The sequence below is a fragment of the Cucurbita pepo genome, chromosome LG14, assembly GCF_002806865.2.
Source record: "Cucurbita pepo subsp. pepo cultivar mu-cu-16 chromosome LG14, ASM280686v2, whole genome shotgun sequence".
NCBI lineage: Eukaryota > Viridiplantae > Streptophyta > Magnoliopsida > Cucurbitales > Cucurbitaceae > Cucurbita > Cucurbita pepo.
Window position 1 is genome coordinate 1,933,682 of NC_036651.1, and position 18,778 is coordinate 1,952,459.

Sequence of the window (18,778 nt, forward strand, 5' to 3'; positions counted from 1 at the left end):
GGTTGGAGAAGAGAACAAAACATTTCTTATAAGGGCGTGAAAATCTCTCCCTATCATACGCACGTTTAAAATCGAGAGGTCGACGACAATACTTAACAGGGCAAAGTGGACAATATTGGTTAGCGGTGGGCTTGAACTCTTACAAATTGGATCAAAGTTAGTCATCGACGGTGCGATGCATTAGTCGAGTAGTAGAGCTAGACCGTCTTCATAGTAGATGCGTTTTAAAACTGTGAGGCTGATGACGATACATAACTGGTCAAAGCGGACAATATTTGCTAGGTGTGAGTTTTGGTCATTACACCTTGTTTTGTTTGCCAATCATTGCAATATTTTTATTTATTATTATTTTTTCATAAATATAAAAAATTAAAATAGACCGAGCACATAAATATATAATAAATTTGAACATTCAAATGAACAATTATTCAAAATTTTAAAACGTTAATTAATATTTAATTATACCCTTAAACTTATTTAAAAAGTTTATAATAATAACAAAAATAGTTTTTAAACATTTAAAAATAACGTTCTATATCAATTTAAATATTGTTATTAAAAGAATATTTATTTTTTAATTTTTAAATATAAGATGGCCCGATTCCGGAAATCCAGGCCCAATTAAAAAGTAAACCGTCGGTCTGATTGGGCCGAGGTGGCCCACTTCGTCCTCCATGGTCGAGCAAAATGCAGAGCATCGGAGTTCTTAAACGCATCGCCTTGAAAAATCGAAGAAATCCAGGCAGTGGAAAAAGGAGGCCATCTCGACCGCCCAATTCAGTTCGAGTTTCGCCGGTGATCGCCATGTCCTCCACCGTCCGATCCACCTGCGTCGCCATCTTCTTTGCCTCCTTCCTCATTACCTCACTCTCGACAGTCCTCGCCTCGGAGTCTGATCACAAGGTACAACTTTCGTTCTTCTTGATCTCTCCATTTCCCCATCGAGCTTCGTAGGATTTTCGAAATGGCGATGCTAAAAAGTCTACGCGGGAATGTTTTGGGTTTGTAGTGAATCTATTAGCCACTGACTTGTCAGATCTTGCTACTTTCATTTGGATTGAATCAGATCTGCGGAATACCACGTTTTGTAGCTTTGGGATTTGGCTCAGTGGATGTAGAAATTGTTATTTTAGGTTTGGGATGCTCGGGGATGAGATTGGGGAGGGGGGTTTTGGATACCATGTCCGAGTATTATTTTCTGAAGCTAAACAACTTCATGAATATCGTTGGATGTTCGTTTCAGTGGAGTGTGGACGATGATAAGGGTTATTAGATTTCAATCTCATCTGGGGCTGTGCGTATGCTATATTTTTCGTCTACACAGTCTTTCATGTCCAGGACATATGACGTGAAACAGAATGGGGACTTATGAGAGATCTGGGGTGTTTCACTATATTCTATGCTCGTAATGACCCGGGATGTTATTTGACTCTCAATTGTCCTATTTCGTTGGGATAATTAAGTTCATACTTGTAGTACTATAGTTATCTTTTGAATCTTGTATGACCAGAAGAAATGTCTCGATATAAATTAAATGTCTCTAGCTGATGCTGATCGCATATGAGCCATTGAAATTAAATCTGGATGGAAGGCTGCCAATCCGACTTATTGAGGCATGACCTAAGTGCTTTGACTTCGACGAATAGGAAATCTATCAGTGTGTTTCTTGCTTATTGTCGTATGCGTACTTACATTAGCAACATTGTTCTATGGAGAGTGTCAACCCAGTATTGTACATGAGAATTTGCATGGTATCTGGCTATCAGCCTCCAGAAAGATTCATTGCTCTATCAGCTTGGATATCTTTTGTGATATTAACACCATCTTGTGTTATTTTTTAAATCACGTTGATGCATTGTTGCAGCCATGGTTACTGTAGTTTTGAATCAATAAAAAATGTTGCCTTTATATATACTTCAATAATCAGTTGTAGCTATTTTAGAGTTTTAATCTGAAATGGCCTACCACTTGTGGTAACTTATTTAGGTCAAATTTTCAACGGTGGTGTGATTGTTGTCACACCATCATTGTATCTTCTTTATTTGTTATCATGTGCTGTTTTTCTTCTTTTTTCTCCCCCCGCTTTTCACTGAGTTATTATTTTTGCGTTAAGCTCATCCTTCCATGGCTCCACCATTTTCTATTTTTCATTGTAGTATCAACCAGACGAGTCAGTAACCCTATGGGTGAATAAAGTTGGTCCGTACAACAACCCACAAGAAACATATAATTATTACAGCCTTCCATTCTGTCATCCATCTGGCCATTCTGCTCACAAATGGGGTGGTCTTGGTGAGGTCCTTGGAGGAAACGAACTTATTGACAGTCAAATTGAGATTAAGTTCCAAAGTATGTCAACTTCTCTCCGTATTTGAAGATTGAATTGAGATTTTGCACTGATCATGGACGAACTATTGCCATTACTAAATTTATTTATTTATTTGCAGAAAATGTGGAGAGGACTACTATTTGTCAACTGGAGCTTGACGAACCACATGTTAAGCAGTTTAAGGATGCAATTGAGAATGGTTACTGGTTTGAGTTCTTCATGGGTATGTTCTGCACAGTGTTCTTGTGCTAACAACCTAGAATTGGTGGCTCAAATATAGTGTGATCCAAAGCTGATGAAATACTTCTAACTAGGAACCAAAACTTGGAATTCTGTAAACAGATTGTTGCTAGAAGATTTAAAGGTCTATATAATATAGAAACTTTGACATAATTATCTAAAACAACGGCTATTGATGAAATCGTAATAGAATTTCACAAAGTCATGTGATATTTAGTTAATTTTAAGACTAACCTTTTAGGACCGCAGTGCTCCAACCATGCATGAAGACATTAGAACTGTTTTGATCACTTACATAATGTTCATGTTAATCTTGATTGGAAAAAGAACTTGCATAATTTATATGCTTGTCTTCATCCTTTTTTTGTTTTTGTTTAACCGTATGACCGGCAAGGCTATTGCATTGTCAACTTCAAATCTATAATTAAATATTTGACATATGCTCTTATTTTTATGAGTTTCTCTCTCTAACATTTGTACACAACAATTCTTAATCGAAGTGTAAAAACAGAAAAATTGACATTCAGTTTTTTCAGATTATCATTTTTTTTTCCTATTTGTCATATGAATAATTATTGATGGACCTACTCATCCATACTTTCTTCTTCTGATGTTTCATTTCATGATGCTGGATGGGGAATAAACTTCAGATGATTTGCCTCTGTGGGGTAAGTGCTTTATCTTATTATATTTCAGTTTGATATCTTGAATAATGAACAATTTGTTGGTCCTGATTGATGCTTTATTGCTCCCATTTTCATTTTAGGCTTTGTTGGTGAGTTGCATCCTGAAAAGAATAGCAATAATGTTAAGCATGTCCTTTACACTCATAAGAATATCATCATCAAATATAATAAAGATCAGGTTTTGCTTCTCACCTAATGATTTGCATGGTTTTATTTATATATTATTTTATTTTTGTGGGTTTGGCATTCAATATAGATATAATTTAACAACTAAGTTGTGGTTCTTATAGATTATTCACGTGAATCTCACTCAAGAAAACTTAAGGCCATTGGAAGTTGGGAAGACATTGGACTTGACATATGCTGTGAAGTGGATTTCTACTAATGTTACTTTTGCTCGACGATTTGATATTTATTTGGATTACCCATTCTTTGAGCATCAGGTAACGGATGATCCTCCCTCCCCCTTATTGTGGTGTTTTCATATCTTTGCTTTATAACTTGAGATGCTTCCTTCTATCTAACTTAGTTAAATTCTTTAACTTCTTGTGGTATCTTAATTCCATATCTGTGTTCACATACCATATTAAGATATTTATCTGGCATCTGACAACTTTGCAGATTCATTGGTTCTCCATTTTCAATTCATTCATGATGGTTATTTTCCTCACTGGTTTGGTCTCTATGATATTGATGCGGACTCTTAGAAATGACTATGCTAAATATGCTCGTGAAGATGATGATCTGGAAACCCTGGTTATACTTTCTTCCCTATTATATGTTATGCTATTTTAAGTTTTAATTTTATCTTGAATAAACTTCAACCGTCATTTTTTCCCTACTTTGTCACATTATGTTTTTTTTCCTCTCCTTTTATCTTCTTTTTCAGGAGCGAGATGTTAGCGAAGAGTCTGGCTGGAAACTTGTGCATGGGGATGTCTTTCGGCCTCCTCGTAATTTAGTACTTCTCTCAGCTGTTGTTGGCACAGGTGCTCAGCTTGCATTGCTTGTTCTCCTTGTCATCATACTGGCAATTGTTGGAATGTTGTATGTCGGGTAAGTTGGGAAATGTAACATTTGTATGGAAGTGTTGTCTATGTCATTTTAATTAAAGTGCCGTATAAGCAAACAAATTCAAGTAAGCTTTTCGTCATGTAATTAAATTTGTGTCGATAAGAATGACTTTCATCTTGTGGCAGTTGATTCATGCCACATGAACAGGTTGCTTATGAGCTCATCGTTTAACTACTAAAATGAAAATTGCATGTGACGCTTTTGTTGTTGTTTTTTCTATATACAGGAGAGGAGCAATTGTCACAACTTTCATAGTGTGCTATGCTCTTACGTCATCCATTTCTGGTTATGTTAGTGCTGGGATGTACTCACGCAATGGGGGTGAGTATTTTTTATTAGTTTAGTGACTCCACTTTTTTATTTATTCACGTTAGGCTTTAGCGTGCAATATTGATTGGTAAAACTACCTGACGTATTTCTTTGAGGCTGTAATACCAGTACTTTTTAAAGATCTCTTACGGCGGCTTTGGCACTTGGGTGCTTAATTCTTTGGTCCTCTATAACGTTGTTGCTATCATGACAGGAAAAAACTGGATAAAATCAATGATCTTCACAGCATCTCTATTTCCATTTTTGTGCTTTGGAATTGGGTTCATCTTGAACACTATCGCTATATTCTATGGGTCTCTAGCAGCCATTCCTTTTGGTACGATGGTTGTGGTCTTTGTTATTTGGGCTTTCATTTCTTTTCCTTTGGCTCTTCTTGGTACGGTTATTGGACGAAACTGGAGTGGTGCCCCTAACAATCCATGTCGTGTGAAGACTATTCCTCGTCCTATCCCTGAGAAGAAATGGTACCTCACACCATCAGTAGTCTCCATGATGGGAGGATTGCTGCCTTTTGGTAGTATTTTCATAGAGATGTATTTTGTCTTCACATCCTTCTGGAACTACAAGGTAAACTTACAACTCTATTTGGTTACTGGTTAAAGCACTTTGTGGGATGAGCCTGAGATGGCAGACTATTACATACCTGTTTCAAGTTTTAAAATCAGTACAGGGAATTTCAAGAACAATGAAATTATTAACTCAAACAGAAAACATTAAACCACTTCAATCTGTATTTATGCATATGAAAGATTTCACTTCCTTCACCAGTTCTTGTTCTCAACTTATTGCTCCTGCACATCCTTAAATTGGCAGTATATGAAAAAAAAAAAAAAAAAAAAATCCATGAAAGTAATGGCTTTTTGTTTGGAGATGAAATTTTGGTTGCTAAAGAAGTGCTAGGATGTGTTGGCAGTACTGAAATATATGGCACAGGAACTTGCTAGCTAAGCCTATAACTTGTCCCCTCTTCCACAGGTGTACTATGTATATGGATTCATGCTGCTGGTTTTTCTTATTCTCATCATTGTTACTGTCTGCGTGACCATTGTGGGAGCATATTTCTTGCTGAATGCCGAGAACTATCACTGGCAGTGGACGTCTTTTTTCTCTGCTGCTTCAACTGCTGTATATGTGTACTTCTACTCGATATACTACTATTATGTGAAGACCAAGATGTCCGGCTTTTTCCAAACTAGCTTCTATTTTGGATACACCTTGATGTTCTGCCTCGGGTTGGGAATTCTCTGCGGTGAGTTTTACAATTTTACTGACATCTTCAAGTTTGTACAAAGTGTTTTCATGTGCTTACTTGTAAAGTGGCATCTTCTTCAACACTTGAACATGAAGAAAGTTGTTTCTCTCTGAGTTCTGTCTGTGAGCAAGTGCCAATGCTCATCTAATAGCCTAATTTCTTGCTATTCTGTTTCATGTCTATATCATTCTGTCTCTGTTTCTGCTCTTATTCCTGTTAATACAATTCGACCTGTGCAGGAGCTGTTGGTTACCTGGGTTCCAATTTGTTCGTACGGAGGATCTACAGAAATATCAAATGTGATTAGGGGTATTTTTGGAAGCGAAAGACCTACGCTACCTTAAAGCATTTTGATAATGGAAGCCATTTCTTGAAGCTCTTGACACATATTGGATGGACGTTTAGCCACGCAGTAATACCTGTAGAAATTAAAGATTTTGAGATGGGGACATGCTCTTAGCCCCGAGATATGCTCTTTTTGGTAACGATGCGTTTTCCCCAGGCTGTAATTGAATATCTTGATTTAGAATTTGAGAGATTGTTTTTCATTATGTAGAAAAATTGACAAAATTGTTAGACCCATGTCATTTTTATAATATTCTTGTCTTCACACATCAGAAAGCAATGACCATTGTCTATCTCCATCTTATGGTTTTATCATACAACTGCTGCATGCCTGTTTGATATCATGTTTGATATTACAGTTGAAGGATTGGTATTCAGGAATTACTGATGGGGAGTAAGAATGAGTTTAGGATGATTTTGAAGGGGCAAAGCTATTCCGTTCCTAGTTCTAGAATGAGTTAGGAGTTTTAGAATGAGATTCCAACTCGGTACTTTTTGAAATTTTAAGAAGAGTTGGTTTTTGGAGAGCACAGGACGATGAAAGTTGTAAGCTGTGTTCGGGAAGGAGTTATTGTCTATTGTTGGTCTTTATGGTAGAATCAGTCAGAGGGCTTGAGAGGCGGTGGTTTATCCTATGGTGGATCTCAATGGTTCGAGTCTGCTTATCACCAACTCGTAAACTTAGCCGATACAAAACCATATGATAGACCTCCATTTTTTCGATTTGGCATTGATCATTCATGGATGTTGATAAGATCCTTCCATTTAGTTCGTTGGAACGGTTAGTTGGGTAGTTGGAACGGTTAGTTGGGTAGAGGCCGTTCATTCTGTGGGTGGGTAGGTAATAGAGTGAGAGGATCGTGTGGCAGCCATGGCCTCTCATTCCAAGGAACGTGTGGCAGCCACAACCTCTCATTCCATGGCGTAGTGGGTGACGATAAAAGGATAGCATTATTAACTGTAGCCTTTCATGTTAGGCGTGTTTCTTTTGGTTGAAGCCCCTTATCTGCATACTGGCCATCTCTTTAATAACAACCCAACTCCACCCCACTGCCCATTCCTCATCTCCTCAACCTCCTTTCACCTTTGAACCTTGTGGCAGCAGCAGTAGTAGACCAGCAAAATGGCCAGTGCACCAGTACTTTCCGGCGCTACAATCAACACCATCCTCCTCCAGAAGCAGCCAGCAACTAGCCTACGATCGGTGTCGAACTTCGGCCAGGGTCTTTTCGGGCTGAAGGGCAGCAGCCGTGGTGGGCGATTGGTTGCCATGGCAGAGTACAATGTGAAGCTGATCACACCAGAAGGAGAGAAGGAGTTCGTCTGCCCCGACGATGTATACGTCCTAGATCAGGCCGAGGAAATGGGAATCGACCTTCCATATTCATGCAGGGCAGGGTCTTGCTCTTCTTGTGCAGGGAAAGTAGTGGGAGGGAAGGTGGAACAGTCGGACGGCAGCTTCCTTGACGACGACCAGATTGAAGAAGGTTGGGTTCTAACTTGTGTTGCATACCCTCAATCTGATATTGTCATTGAGACCCACAAGGAGGAAGATCTTGTTAGTTAGTTAGTTAGTTAAATCTGGTATTTAACTCTCCTCATTCTCCATGCTCTTTCCTCTCCATCTCCAATAATGTTCTCTCTATCAATGTGGGTTGATATATCGGTAAATGGGAGAGTTCGACATCGACGTTTCTAGTATCTTTTATATACTTATAAAAACGTTATCTATTAACATGTTCAACTAAATATAAATTTCATTACCAATATCTATATGATTAAAATCTTGATATCGATATTTTAATCCTTGTTTCACGAGTCTTGTTTGTTTCTATTGGTATTTTAATTCCAGTTTCACGAGTTTTATTCGTTCTATTGGCATAGCATAAAATCATACCGTATAAATATATCACAAAAATGTTCATTCATCTCTCATCCAATGCAAGGTGTACCTCACAGCGACGAAACATAAGTGGTGGAACATGTCAAGCCTACTACGTAAGCTAGTCTACAAGATCTATAACCTAGAGCTCTGATACTATTTGTAACGGCCTAGATTCACCACTAGCAGATATTGTCCTCTTTGAGCTTTTCCTTTTCACATCTCATATCATTGTGAAGCGAGAGGGAAAGCCTAAAAAAGACAATATCTATTAGCGGTGGATCTGGGTCGTTACACTATTAATCTTCAACTAAATAAAACTTAACTATTACATCTTTAGCTTTACTGGTAGTATATCCTTTCTATTGGTTCACGAGGTTCACGAAAAGGAAAAAAAGTAGGAGGTTCAAATCTCGTGAATTCAAACTTAAGAAGACTCATCCAATTCAACCCTCTACGATTCATTCTGAAACCACAACGAAATTCATTGATATGTTTGGTCCATAGCCACATTCTCTCTTTTCAACCTCTTAATCCCATTTGATCCCATCACCACCACACAAAAAGAAATTAGCAGCACCACGTTGAGTCCGGTGCCTAATGCGGGTCGGTTAGGGTTGCGAAAGATAGCAGTCGGTGTGAGATCCCACGTCGACTAGAGAGGAGAATGAGTGCTAGCGAAAATGCTGAGTCCCGAAGGGGGTGAATTATGAGAGCATTCTTTATAAGGGAATGAAAACCTTACTAGTAGACGCATTTTAAAATTTTGAGGGAAAGTTTAAAAGATAAAACCCAGAAAGAACCATATTTGTTAGTGGTGGATTTGAACTATTACGACCGAGACGGGCAAGTGTGTCGATGGGGACGTACATCTTGTTGTTCACTCATTTGGGTTCGTTTTCACCTCTTTTCAAGAGCTGAGATATGGAAGTAAGCATAGATTTATACTCTCGAATGGTTTCAATGATGTCTCGGTTGTTGTTTGAACTTCTAACAATTTGACCGATAACAAATGTTTTAATCAAATGGTTATGCTTAGGTTAACGTACATTATACACGTTTTTAGTTCTGAGACTTTCGTGTATATCTTTATGTGTGTAACTTCCACATGTGACACTGGTAAACTCTTAATACTAGGATATAATTTATACTCGAGAATGATGGTTATCTCCATCTCGAATCTCTTATCACCCGAAATTCAAATATCAACTTTATTCTCTCTTGTTCGAGTTGTCACATCGATTTAAGATCCCACATCGATTGAAAAGGGGAACGAAACATTCTTTATAATAGTGTGGAAACCTCCCTACTAGACGTGTTTTAAAATCGTTGAGAGAAAACATGAAAGGAAAAGTCCAAAAAGAACAATATTTACTAGCGGTGGGCTTGAACGGTTACGAAAACAGGACTCCAAAAGAAAAGGAGTCGAGCTTCGGTTAAGGGAAGACGTACTTTGTTCGAGAAGATGTTGGATGATGAAAGTCCCACATCGACTAATTTAAGGAACGATCATGAGTTTATAATCAAACAATACTTTCTCCGCTCTCTATTTTAGGGGTATTTTCCATTTAAAAAGAAAAAGAATTGTAATGGTAACAGTGGGCCGGCCCAAATGAAAGTGGCATAATTGAAAATAACATGAAACTCCCTGTTTAAAAAAGTAAAAAGATAAAAAAAATAAAAATAAAAAGAAGAAAACCCTAATCGGCATATTACCCTCTCTTCCTCTGCGGGTTTGCAGAACCTATTCCCCACTTTCGGGCTCTCTTTTATCTTGCCGCCGTTCGTCTCTACCGCCAATCCTTCTCTTTGGTTTCCTCTAATTCGTAGCTTGCGAAAGAGCTCCAGAGGTATGTTTATGCCTGTTTCTTCGATTTCTCCATCGTTTATTCTGCAGTTGTCCCGTTATAATTCGTACGATTTTACTCCTTTCGTTTTTTATGCTTGTTTCATTGATTTGTGCGTTGGTGACCTTTTCTTTTCATTCTAGGAATTTGTGTTTTGAATCGCGTATGCGTTAACGTTTTTCCTTTTTTTACAATTCAGTTTTTTAGATCCGTGTTCTGTGATCAACTTTGAGAGAGAGAATGGCTTCTCGTTTCTGGACACAGGTATTGCTTTCAATCTGATTTTAGTGGAATTAGGGAGACAATTTTATCGTTTAATCCGACTTATAATGTGGTTTTGTAATTCATTATAATTCTGTTTATGATTTTTAAACAGGGTGGTGGCAGTGGTTCTGATTCTGAAGCGGAGGAGAGTGACTATGATGAAGAGAATGACGATATTCAGGTTGATCTTGGGTCTCAACAGAACAGAAGCAGATATCTGCAAGGGAATGCCAGTGACAGTGAAGATTCTGAGGACAAGAAGCGTACTGTCAGGTCGGCTAAAGATAAGCGTTTTGAGGAGATGTCTGCCACTGTCGATCAAATGAAAAATGCAATGAAGATCAATGACTGGGTAAGCCTGCAGGAGAATTTTGATAAGATCAATAAGCAGCTTGAGAAAGTCATGCGTGTTACTGAGTCTGAGAAGGTGCCGACTCTTTATATTAAAGCGCTTGTGATGCTAGAGGACTTTCTAAATCAAGCCATGGCCAATAAGGAAGCTAAGAAAAAAATGAGTACTAGCAATGCTAAGGCCTTGAACTCAATGAAACAGAAGCTAAAGAAGAACAATAAGCAATATGAAGAGGTAATTACAAAGTATAGGGAAAATCCCGAGGTTGAAGAAGAAGAAAAGGACGATGAGTTGGAGACAGAGGAGGAGGAAGATTCTGATTCTGAAATTGAGGATCCTTCTAAAATCATGTCAGGTACAGAAGATGAAGAGGATGAGGAAGAAGGCCCAGATGATGATCCAACGGGTCCCTGGCAGAAGAAGTTGAGCAAAAAAGATAAGCTCATGGATAAGCAATTTATGAAGGATCCTAGTGAGATCACATGGGACACTGTGAACAAGAAATTTAAGGAAGTTGTGGCTGCTCGGGGTAGGAAGGGAACTGGAAGATTTGAGCAGGTTGAGCAGCTTACATTCTTAACAAAAGTTGCTAAGACCCCTGCACAAAAGCTTGAGATTTTGTTCAGTGTTATATCTGCTCAATTTGATGTTAATCCAGGTCTCAGTGGGCACATGCCTATCAGTGTGTGGAAGAAGTGTGTGCAAAACATGCTTTCTATAGTTGATATTCTTGTGCAGAATTCTAACATTGTTGTGGACGATATGGTCGAACCTGATGAGAATGAAAGCCAGAAGCCAGCAGACTACAAGGGAACTATTCGTGTTTGGGGTAACCTGGTTGCTTTTGTTGAGAAGATTGAAACTGAGTTTTTTAAGAGTTTGCAGTGTATTGATCCACATACACGTGAGTATGTTGAAAGACTCAGAGATGAGCCAATGTTCATGGTTCTTGCTCAGAATGTCCAAGAATATTTGGAACGAGTTGGGGATTACAAAGCAGCTTCCAAAGTTGCCCTTAGGCGTGTTGAGCAGATCTATTACAAACCACAAGAGGTTTATGATGCCATGAGAAAGCTTGCAGAACTGTCTGAAGATGGAGATAGTGGAGATGCAAGTGAGGAGGCTAAAGTTGTAGAAGAGAGTAGGGGCCCTGCTGCATTTATTGTCACTCCAGAGGTTGTACCTCGTAAACCCACCTTTCCCGAGAGTAGTAGGGCTTTTATGGACATTCTGGTGACCCTCATATACCAATACGGAGATGAGCGCACTAAAGCACGAGCTATGCTCTGCGATATTTATCAGCATGCTCTCTTGGATGAATTTTATATTTCTCGTGACTTATTACTGATGAGTCACTTACAGGATAGTATCCAACACTTGGACATTTCAACACAGATCCTTTTCAACAGGGCAATGGCTCAACTTGGTTTATGTGGATTTCGGGTAGGCCTGATTAATGAAGGACATGGCTGCCTTTCAGAATTATATTCTGGTGGAAGGGTGAAGGAATTGCTTGCACAAGGTGTCTCGCAAAGCCGATATCATGAAAAGACTCCAGAACAGGTACCTGCGTCCAAACCATTTCCTTGATTCTATCTTAAACTAACGCATTGATGCATCTGTGGTGTATTTGATGTTCAAATGCTTGTGCTTCAAGTAAAATATGTTTGTTCATATTCTTTTATTAAGAAATGAAATTTATTACAGGATGGTATCTACTAATGCNTATGACGTTCAAATGCTTGTGCTTCAAGTAGAATATGTTTGTTCATATTCTTTTATTAAGAAATGAAATTTATTACAGGATGGTATCTACTAATGCATTCCACTTTGTAGAAGCTTGTAATAATACATTTGTCCTGCTTTATAGACATCACATTTATGGATTTCATGTATTTGTTGTGTACCCAATTCTGTTTGTTTTGTGGCATAAAAATCTGTGATACCTAGGTGGCTTATGGATTAGTTGTGGCCTCTCTGCTTCTTATGTTTTAGATTAAATGTGTNTTGTTGTGTACCCAATTCTGTTTGTTTTGTGGCATAAAAATCTGTGATACCTAGGTGGCTTATGGATCAGTTGTGGCCTCTCTGCTTCTTATGTTTTAGATTAAATGTGTAAGAATTTGCAGTTGGGTAAAATGCAATTTCCCCCCTACACTTAGGAAGTTAGCCAGGTTTATCCTTAACGATTCTAGCCTTAATATCGGACTTGACGACGTGCATGCTAACTTTAAATGTGAAATAAGCGAGCTGATGTGCATTTGGATAGATAAAATGTTCTCTTGTTAGTGAACGAAAATGAATGGAGAGAGTTCGATATGTTTAGAGGATCGTTTGTAGGACATATTGTACGTGTTTGCTTCCAACTGTTAGAGCTTTAATCATATATGTATAAGGTGTCAAACACATACTATTATAATTGAACACTTTTGTTTTACTAATTTGTTCACTTATTTATTTTCTCGAACCAATATCAGGAAAGACTTGAAAGAAGAAGGCAGATGCCATACCACATGCACATAAATCTTGAGCTCCTGGAGGCTGTGCATTTAATATGTGCTATGCTGCTGGAAGTACCCAACATGGCAGGCAATCTTCACGATGCAAAGCGCAAGGTTATTAGTAAGAACTTTAGACGCTTACTTGATGTGAGTGAGCGACAAACTTTTACTGGTCCTCCCGAGAATGTCAGAGATCATGTAATGGCTGCAACCCGTGCCCTTCGTAAGGGAGACTTCCAGAAGGCTTTTGATGTCATTGCATCTCTAGATGTATGGAAACTACTTAGGAATCGCGAAGAAGTTCTTGAAATGGTTAAGGGAAAGATCAAGGAGGAGGCTCTGAGGACTTACCTTCTCACGTACTCTTCGTCTTATGATTCTCTGAGTTCAGAACAACTCACCCGAATGTTCGACCTCGCAGAGGGTCAAACACACAGTATTGTGAGCAAGATGATGATCAATGAGGAGCTCCATGCAAGTTGGGATCAACCAAGTGGGTGCGTCATCTTCCACGACGTTACACACACCCGGTTACAGGGCTTGGCATTCCAATTGGCAGATAAGTTGACAATCCTTGCTGAAACCAATGAGAGGGCAGTTGAGGCAAGAATAGGTGGAGGATTAGATTTGCCCATGAGGCGAAGAGACAACCAAGAATATGCTGCTGGAGGAGCAGCAGGTGGGAATAACAGGTGGCCAGATAACATGTCTTATAATCAAGGAAGGCAAGGTGGTATTAGTTCGCGTGCAGGATATGGAGGGCGAGGTCAAGGTGGGGGCGGTGGATATTCTAGAGACCGGACGGGTCAGTCCCGAGGAGGGAACGCTGGATACCAAAGCACCCGTTATCAAGATGCTGCTGCATATGGATCGGGGAGGACCGCTTATCAGTCTGGGTCGGTCCGAGGATCCCAGATGGATACTTCAGCTCGGATGGTCAGTCTGAACAAAGGGGTTCATGCTTAAGCAGAAACATTCAGAGAGTGTTAATTGCTGTGTGAGGATCGAACTTTGCCAGTAACTTTCAATTTAATAGCTTATTGTCTGTTTATGAACCGAGATCCTATTTATCAACGTTTCCTAAGGAGATTTTGCATCCCTTTTTTTGTTGTTGTTAAACCTCATGAGTATATTTGGGCGTTGTTTCTAATGAGCTTCTATTTTGAACTATTTTGCACTCTTCGGTGTATTTTAACCATTTGGTTGTTTTTTCATAATTATATTGATTTTAGTTTTTGTGTTAAAACAAAGGGTAGATTACATACTGAGTTACTACTCGTAGATCCATAATCAAAAAAGCGTTTGAGTTTCTAGTAGTAGATCTATAATCAAAAAAGTGTTTGTCCAGTTCCTGAAGAAATGAAACAAAAGATGTATTGAGTTTCTAGTAGTAGATCCATAATCAAAAGTGTTTGTATTGTTCTTGAAGAAATGAAAATGAAACAAAGTGTTTGTATTGTTCCTGAAGAAATGAAAATGAAACAAAAGATACGGTTGAGCTACGACAGTTATTGTATAAGATCTACCCAATGCTAGATGTAGAGGCGCATGATAGATTGATATGAACATCATGAGCTATCCCGTAATAAAACCTGTTGTTGTTGATACTTTCTTCTCGATTCCTTCTTCCATAACCCGAGCTCGGAGAAGGAAGAGATAAGAGGGCCCTAGAGAATGTGGTTAGAAATCCATAATAGAGTCTGACCACAACGAACATATATATGTTTTTTCTATATTATATTTATTTTCAAAATGCATGAAATCCTATTTTTAGAACTAAAATTATACAATCTACAAAAATACAAAAAAATAGAATACCTGACTCAATCTCCTAACCGAAGTCTCCATCAAAATCAAAGTATAAAATGATTCATTTATTTCTCGATATGGAGAAGTATTACCTGCAATGACTATGACTATGACTATGACCGATGCATCTCGATATCTCTTTCGTCTAATAAATGTGAAAGAACTGACAAAAGTGACATACACTAATCATTTTGCACTAGTTAAGCATCACTTCATATTACACACCAATAATAATAGTAGTGTAGTGTTTCTATTGTCACTTCAGATTACACACTATTAAAAGCATCTTAAGATTATTGATTCAGTGGGAGCACAAACTTAACAGCCTAAGTAGCCCCTTAACGGGTGAAGAATCAAACCATCGAAAATTATAGATGCTAATTGATGTCTCTACACGAATTAGCAAGAGATAATAATATTAATTCATCACATCACCAGCAATTTCATTTACTAATTTGACAAAAAGCATCCTGTGTGTCCCCCTAAGAACTACAGATCGTCCAAAACTGAACACACTAAGGATCATTCTAAATGAAGCCCAAATGCTATAAATAATTCAACATGAATCTACACGAATCGTTTCAAACAACATAAGAACGGGAAATACAAAACTCTTCCGCATACGCGATACTCTACTACCTATCTCTTCAGGGAATTTCAAGTTACTAACTAGAAAATGTAGGCCATGATAAAATTTCATAAAATAAGAACCTATGCAGAGGTATAAAATAGTCTGACCTTTGAGAAGAATCGGTTGGATATCTCCAGATGTAACCCCTTTTGATATGAATAAATTGGAATCTGCTTGAAGAACAGACCAGAAAAGCCTGCCTCNTATAACCCCTTTTGATATGAAAGAATTGGAATCTGCTTGAAGAACAGACCAGAATTGGAATCTGCTTGAAGAACAGACCAGAAAAGCCTGCCTCAGTAATTAAGCAGAAGCATTCTTTTTGTTTCTAAAGCTCTCCTTCATTGATGTGAATTTTTTCTTGCACTGGTTCACCGTCTTCCCAGGAATGGCAGCTGCAACCCGCTCCCATCGCTGGCTGGTCTCTTTTGGGAATGTTTTTAGAGCTTGGACTAGTGCTCTTTCTTGTATAGCTGACCAATCGTCTTGCTCCGAAGTAGAGGGAATTCCATTTGCAGATGAATCGCTGGGGGTTTGGTTGTTTACATTTTGTCCTACTGAGGGTACATCCAGATTACCATTAATTGCCACATTGTCTTCTGGTTTTTTAGAGGATACACCTACTAACTCTTCTCTAGTTGAGAGTGGCGATGCAATGGCCTGTGCTGGTTTCCTTTTCTCAAGAAATGAGTCAAAAGCTTTGGCAGAGTCGGGCTTCTGTAAGAGGATCGTTTTGGTTGCCTTTAAAATTTCTTCCACCGACCTTTGTGTACCAATGTAATCTGAGATAACCTCCCACCTACGAGAAGTTCCTTTGGGATATTTCAGCATTCCTTTCCTTAAGAGCTCAATTTCATCTTTACTCCAAGGCCTCTCCTTCTTCTGAAGGTTGCTGCTTAGTGGGAGAGTGACATTAGCAGTTGTAGAACCATTCTGCTGTGCTGTCTTATTGCATTCCTGATGCTTTCTATCTGAATGACTGCTTTCCTGTGCATCCCAGAGAACCTTTGCAAGCTCCATTCCTGTTTTTCCTTCCATTTTATCACAAATATTTCTCAACTGCTCAATGTCAAGAGATGAACAGAGATTTTCGACGTTTTCCTCAGAAAGATCAAGCAAAGATTGAGATATGACAGGCCCAGAAAGCGTTCTAAGGCGGGACCGTTCTTTGCGTAGGAGTTTCTTCTCTTTCTCTTTCACCTTTTTCTGATGTTGAGCCACTTGCGCAGCTCGTTTCTCCTCCTCCTCCTTTCTTTGTTTCTCCTCTTCAGCAAGCCTAATAGCTTCCTCTTCCTGTAACTTCTTTGCCAAAATTTTTGCTTCCTTCTTCCTCTGCTTTTCAGCTTTCTCTTCTTCCTTTCTTCTTTGTATTCTAGGGTCTCGTTTGTATGCATTATCTACGAGTGTACGAATCCTAGCATTTTCTTCCTTTCTAGCCTTTTCTGTAAGTTTAGCATTCTGTCTCTCCATCCACCTCTTGTGGTCCCGAGACTCTGCTTGCTCAAGGTCAAATTCATCAGCGTGTGGGAACTCCCTCCAGCTTTTGAAGGTATACCAAAAATTGTAGAAATCATCAACTTCTTTCAATGGAGTTTTATCATCGCCTAATGATGGAACAGATTGGTTAACAGACCAACGCCCATTCCTCATAAAGGCAGGACCAAACACTGTAAAGAAATCTTGTACAGCACAATCAGTTGGAATCTCATCATCGAACTCGTCTGTTGAGTCGTAAATTCTTCTTTTGACAGGATCAATTAACACTTCATAAGCTTCTTGAATAGATTTAAAATGACTTTCTATTTCATCCTTCTTTGCTTGTTTTGCAGCTTCAGTTTCCTCGGCAAGAAGAAGGGCAGCTTGTTTGTCAGGATGATACTTCAAAGCAGTTTCTCGATAACTTTTTCGTATCTGTTCCTCAGTGGCTAAATATCTTAAATGACTCAAACCCAGCAACGCATAATGATCTTGCTGTGTGCTTCCACCTGATTTCTTTTTACCTTTGCTGCTATATGAATCAAATGATGGAGCATATTTCCGTTCTGCATCCTCAGCCGTCTGCTCGTTGTCATCACTCACTTCATTGTCCTCATAACCAAGGAGTTTGAGGACAACATCATGGAAAGCATGGCCAGCCGGTTCATAATTTAATGCCTTTACTGGAAGAGAATTTGAGGAAACATAAATCGGTTGTCCATCTATAATCTCTTGTGAATAGGTTAGAAGACGCAAATTGGCCTGGACAGTCATGGCATCAAAAGAATCCACTGAACCAGGATGATATTATCTGGAAACTTTCCTCAATACAATAAATATTGTATCTCCAAACTGCACAAATAAAAAAAATATCAAAAACAAATTCTCAATCCTTACAAGAAGGAAGACACAAACAGTGCTAGGGTTGAATTCATGGAACATAATATAAACTCGAACCGAATGAAGTTTCAAGATGACGGCAGGATGCAGATCAAAACCGTCACAAGATAACCACTCGACAGCTTCACCAGTTCAATTCACTAAGAGACTGTATCATTCACGTGTTCGCAACTAAATCAAGTATCATCGAAAACCCTAACCCGCTCGCCATCATCTCATAACGTGCAATAATGACGACAGCCACAGTTCATTAATTAAAAATCGAACCTTACGGTACATATAAAAGAGCACCAAAAACATGAAACAAAACTGGATTTACTCTAAAATATATGTATATATAATAAATAAACATACAAATCTACGTTTTTCACTTTCGCATTACAATACGATCTTTCCTCACAGTTCTTCCCAATCAAACGCACTGTTTTAAAGAACTATAAAATCGAAATCGACAGCGACGAAGACGACGAAGTCGTCGCAACAAACAAACAAACAAAAAGAGAGGGAAAACACGAGAAAGAGAGATAACATTTGTAGGAAAACTGATAGCAAACCGAGATAGAAACAAGAAATAGATAATCACCGGAAGATGAAGAGGTTTTGGAGCTCGCTCCGGCAGCCGAAATACACACTTCTGGTAAGCCTCTGCCCGTCCGCTAAGCTCCGATTTTTTTCAGCCTTAAAACTGCAGCCCTGATGATTTCAGGTATTTATATGGCTCAAAATCTGGCGGACGACCTCAAGTCCCTCTCTCTTTTTATCTTTGGAAAACTAACTCTTATAAATATATTCAGAAAAATAGTCCTCTTAGCTGTTTTCCCCCTAAAAATAGCCCTTTTTTGTATGTAATTTTATTGTAA

At 38.6% G+C, this 18,778-nt stretch overlaps 4 protein-coding genes across 6 annotated transcripts; 3 read left to right on the forward strand and 1 right to left on the reverse strand.

Moving 5' to 3' along the window:
• The first annotated feature begins 666 nt into the window (after positions 1 to 666).
• On the forward strand, positions 667 to 6,530 carry LOC111810005 (transmembrane 9 superfamily member 1-like). The gene is made up of 12 exons (XM_023696534.1): positions 667 to 903; positions 2,157 to 2,349; positions 2,448 to 2,552; positions 3,220 to 3,237; positions 3,336 to 3,433; positions 3,546 to 3,698; positions 3,877 to 4,011; positions 4,145 to 4,311; positions 4,556 to 4,650; positions 4,853 to 5,226; positions 5,635 to 5,908; positions 6,151 to 6,530. The coding sequence occupies exons 1-12, from the start codon at positions 688 to 690 to the stop codon at positions 6,216 to 6,218; spliced, it is 1,896 nt and encodes a 631-aa protein (XP_023552302.1). The 5' UTR covers positions 667 to 687; the 3' UTR covers positions 6,219 to 6,530.
• A 692-nt stretch (positions 6,531 to 7,222) lies between these two features.
• On the forward strand, positions 7,223 to 8,025 carry LOC111810006 (ferredoxin-like). The gene has a single exon (XM_023696535.1). It carries the CDS (start codon positions 7,380 to 7,382, stop codon positions 7,821 to 7,823), a length of 444 nt encoding a protein of 147 aa, XP_023552303.1. The 5' UTR covers positions 7,223 to 7,379; the 3' UTR covers positions 7,824 to 8,025.
• Positions 8,026 to 9,836: 1,811 nt separating this feature from the next.
• On the forward strand, positions 9,837 to 14,272 carry LOC111809896 (eukaryotic translation initiation factor 3 subunit C-like). Its single transcript, XM_023696366.1, has 4 exons — positions 9,837 to 9,988; positions 10,185 to 10,249; positions 10,362 to 12,164; positions 13,079 to 14,272. The coding sequence occupies exons 2-4, from the start codon at positions 10,226 to 10,228 to the stop codon at positions 14,066 to 14,068; spliced, it is 2,817 nt and encodes a 938-aa protein (XP_023552134.1). The 5' UTR covers positions 9,837 to 9,988; positions 10,185 to 10,225; the 3' UTR covers positions 14,069 to 14,272.
• A 268-nt stretch (positions 14,273 to 14,540) lies between these two features.
• Positions 14,541 to 18,633, reverse strand: LOC111809962 (dnaJ homolog subfamily C member 2-like). 3 transcript variants are annotated; one of them, XR_002817340.1, is made up of 4 exons: positions 18,502 to 18,633; positions 15,838 to 17,870; positions 15,650 to 15,742; positions 14,541 to 14,769 (listed from the first exon to the last, which is right to left on the reverse strand). XR_002817340.1 is itself a non-coding variant. In XM_023696457.1 (3 exons), exon 2 carries the CDS (start codon positions 17,790 to 17,792, stop codon positions 15,846 to 15,848), a length of 1,947 nt encoding a protein of 648 aa, XP_023552225.1. In that variant the 5' UTR covers positions 17,793 to 17,870; positions 18,502 to 18,633; the 3' UTR covers positions 15,262 to 15,742; positions 15,838 to 15,845. The 3 variants fall into 3 exon arrangements, 2 of the variants coding, with proteins under 2 accessions (XP_023552225.1, XP_023552226.1); XM_023696457.1 differs by lacking the exon at positions 14,541 to 14,769 and having other exon boundaries at positions 15,262 to 15,742; XM_023696458.1 differs by lacking the exons at positions 14,541 to 14,769; positions 18,502 to 18,633 and adding an exon at positions 17,976 to 18,151 and having other exon boundaries at positions 15,262 to 15,742.
• Between the last annotated feature and the right edge of the window lie 145 nt (positions 18,634 to 18,778).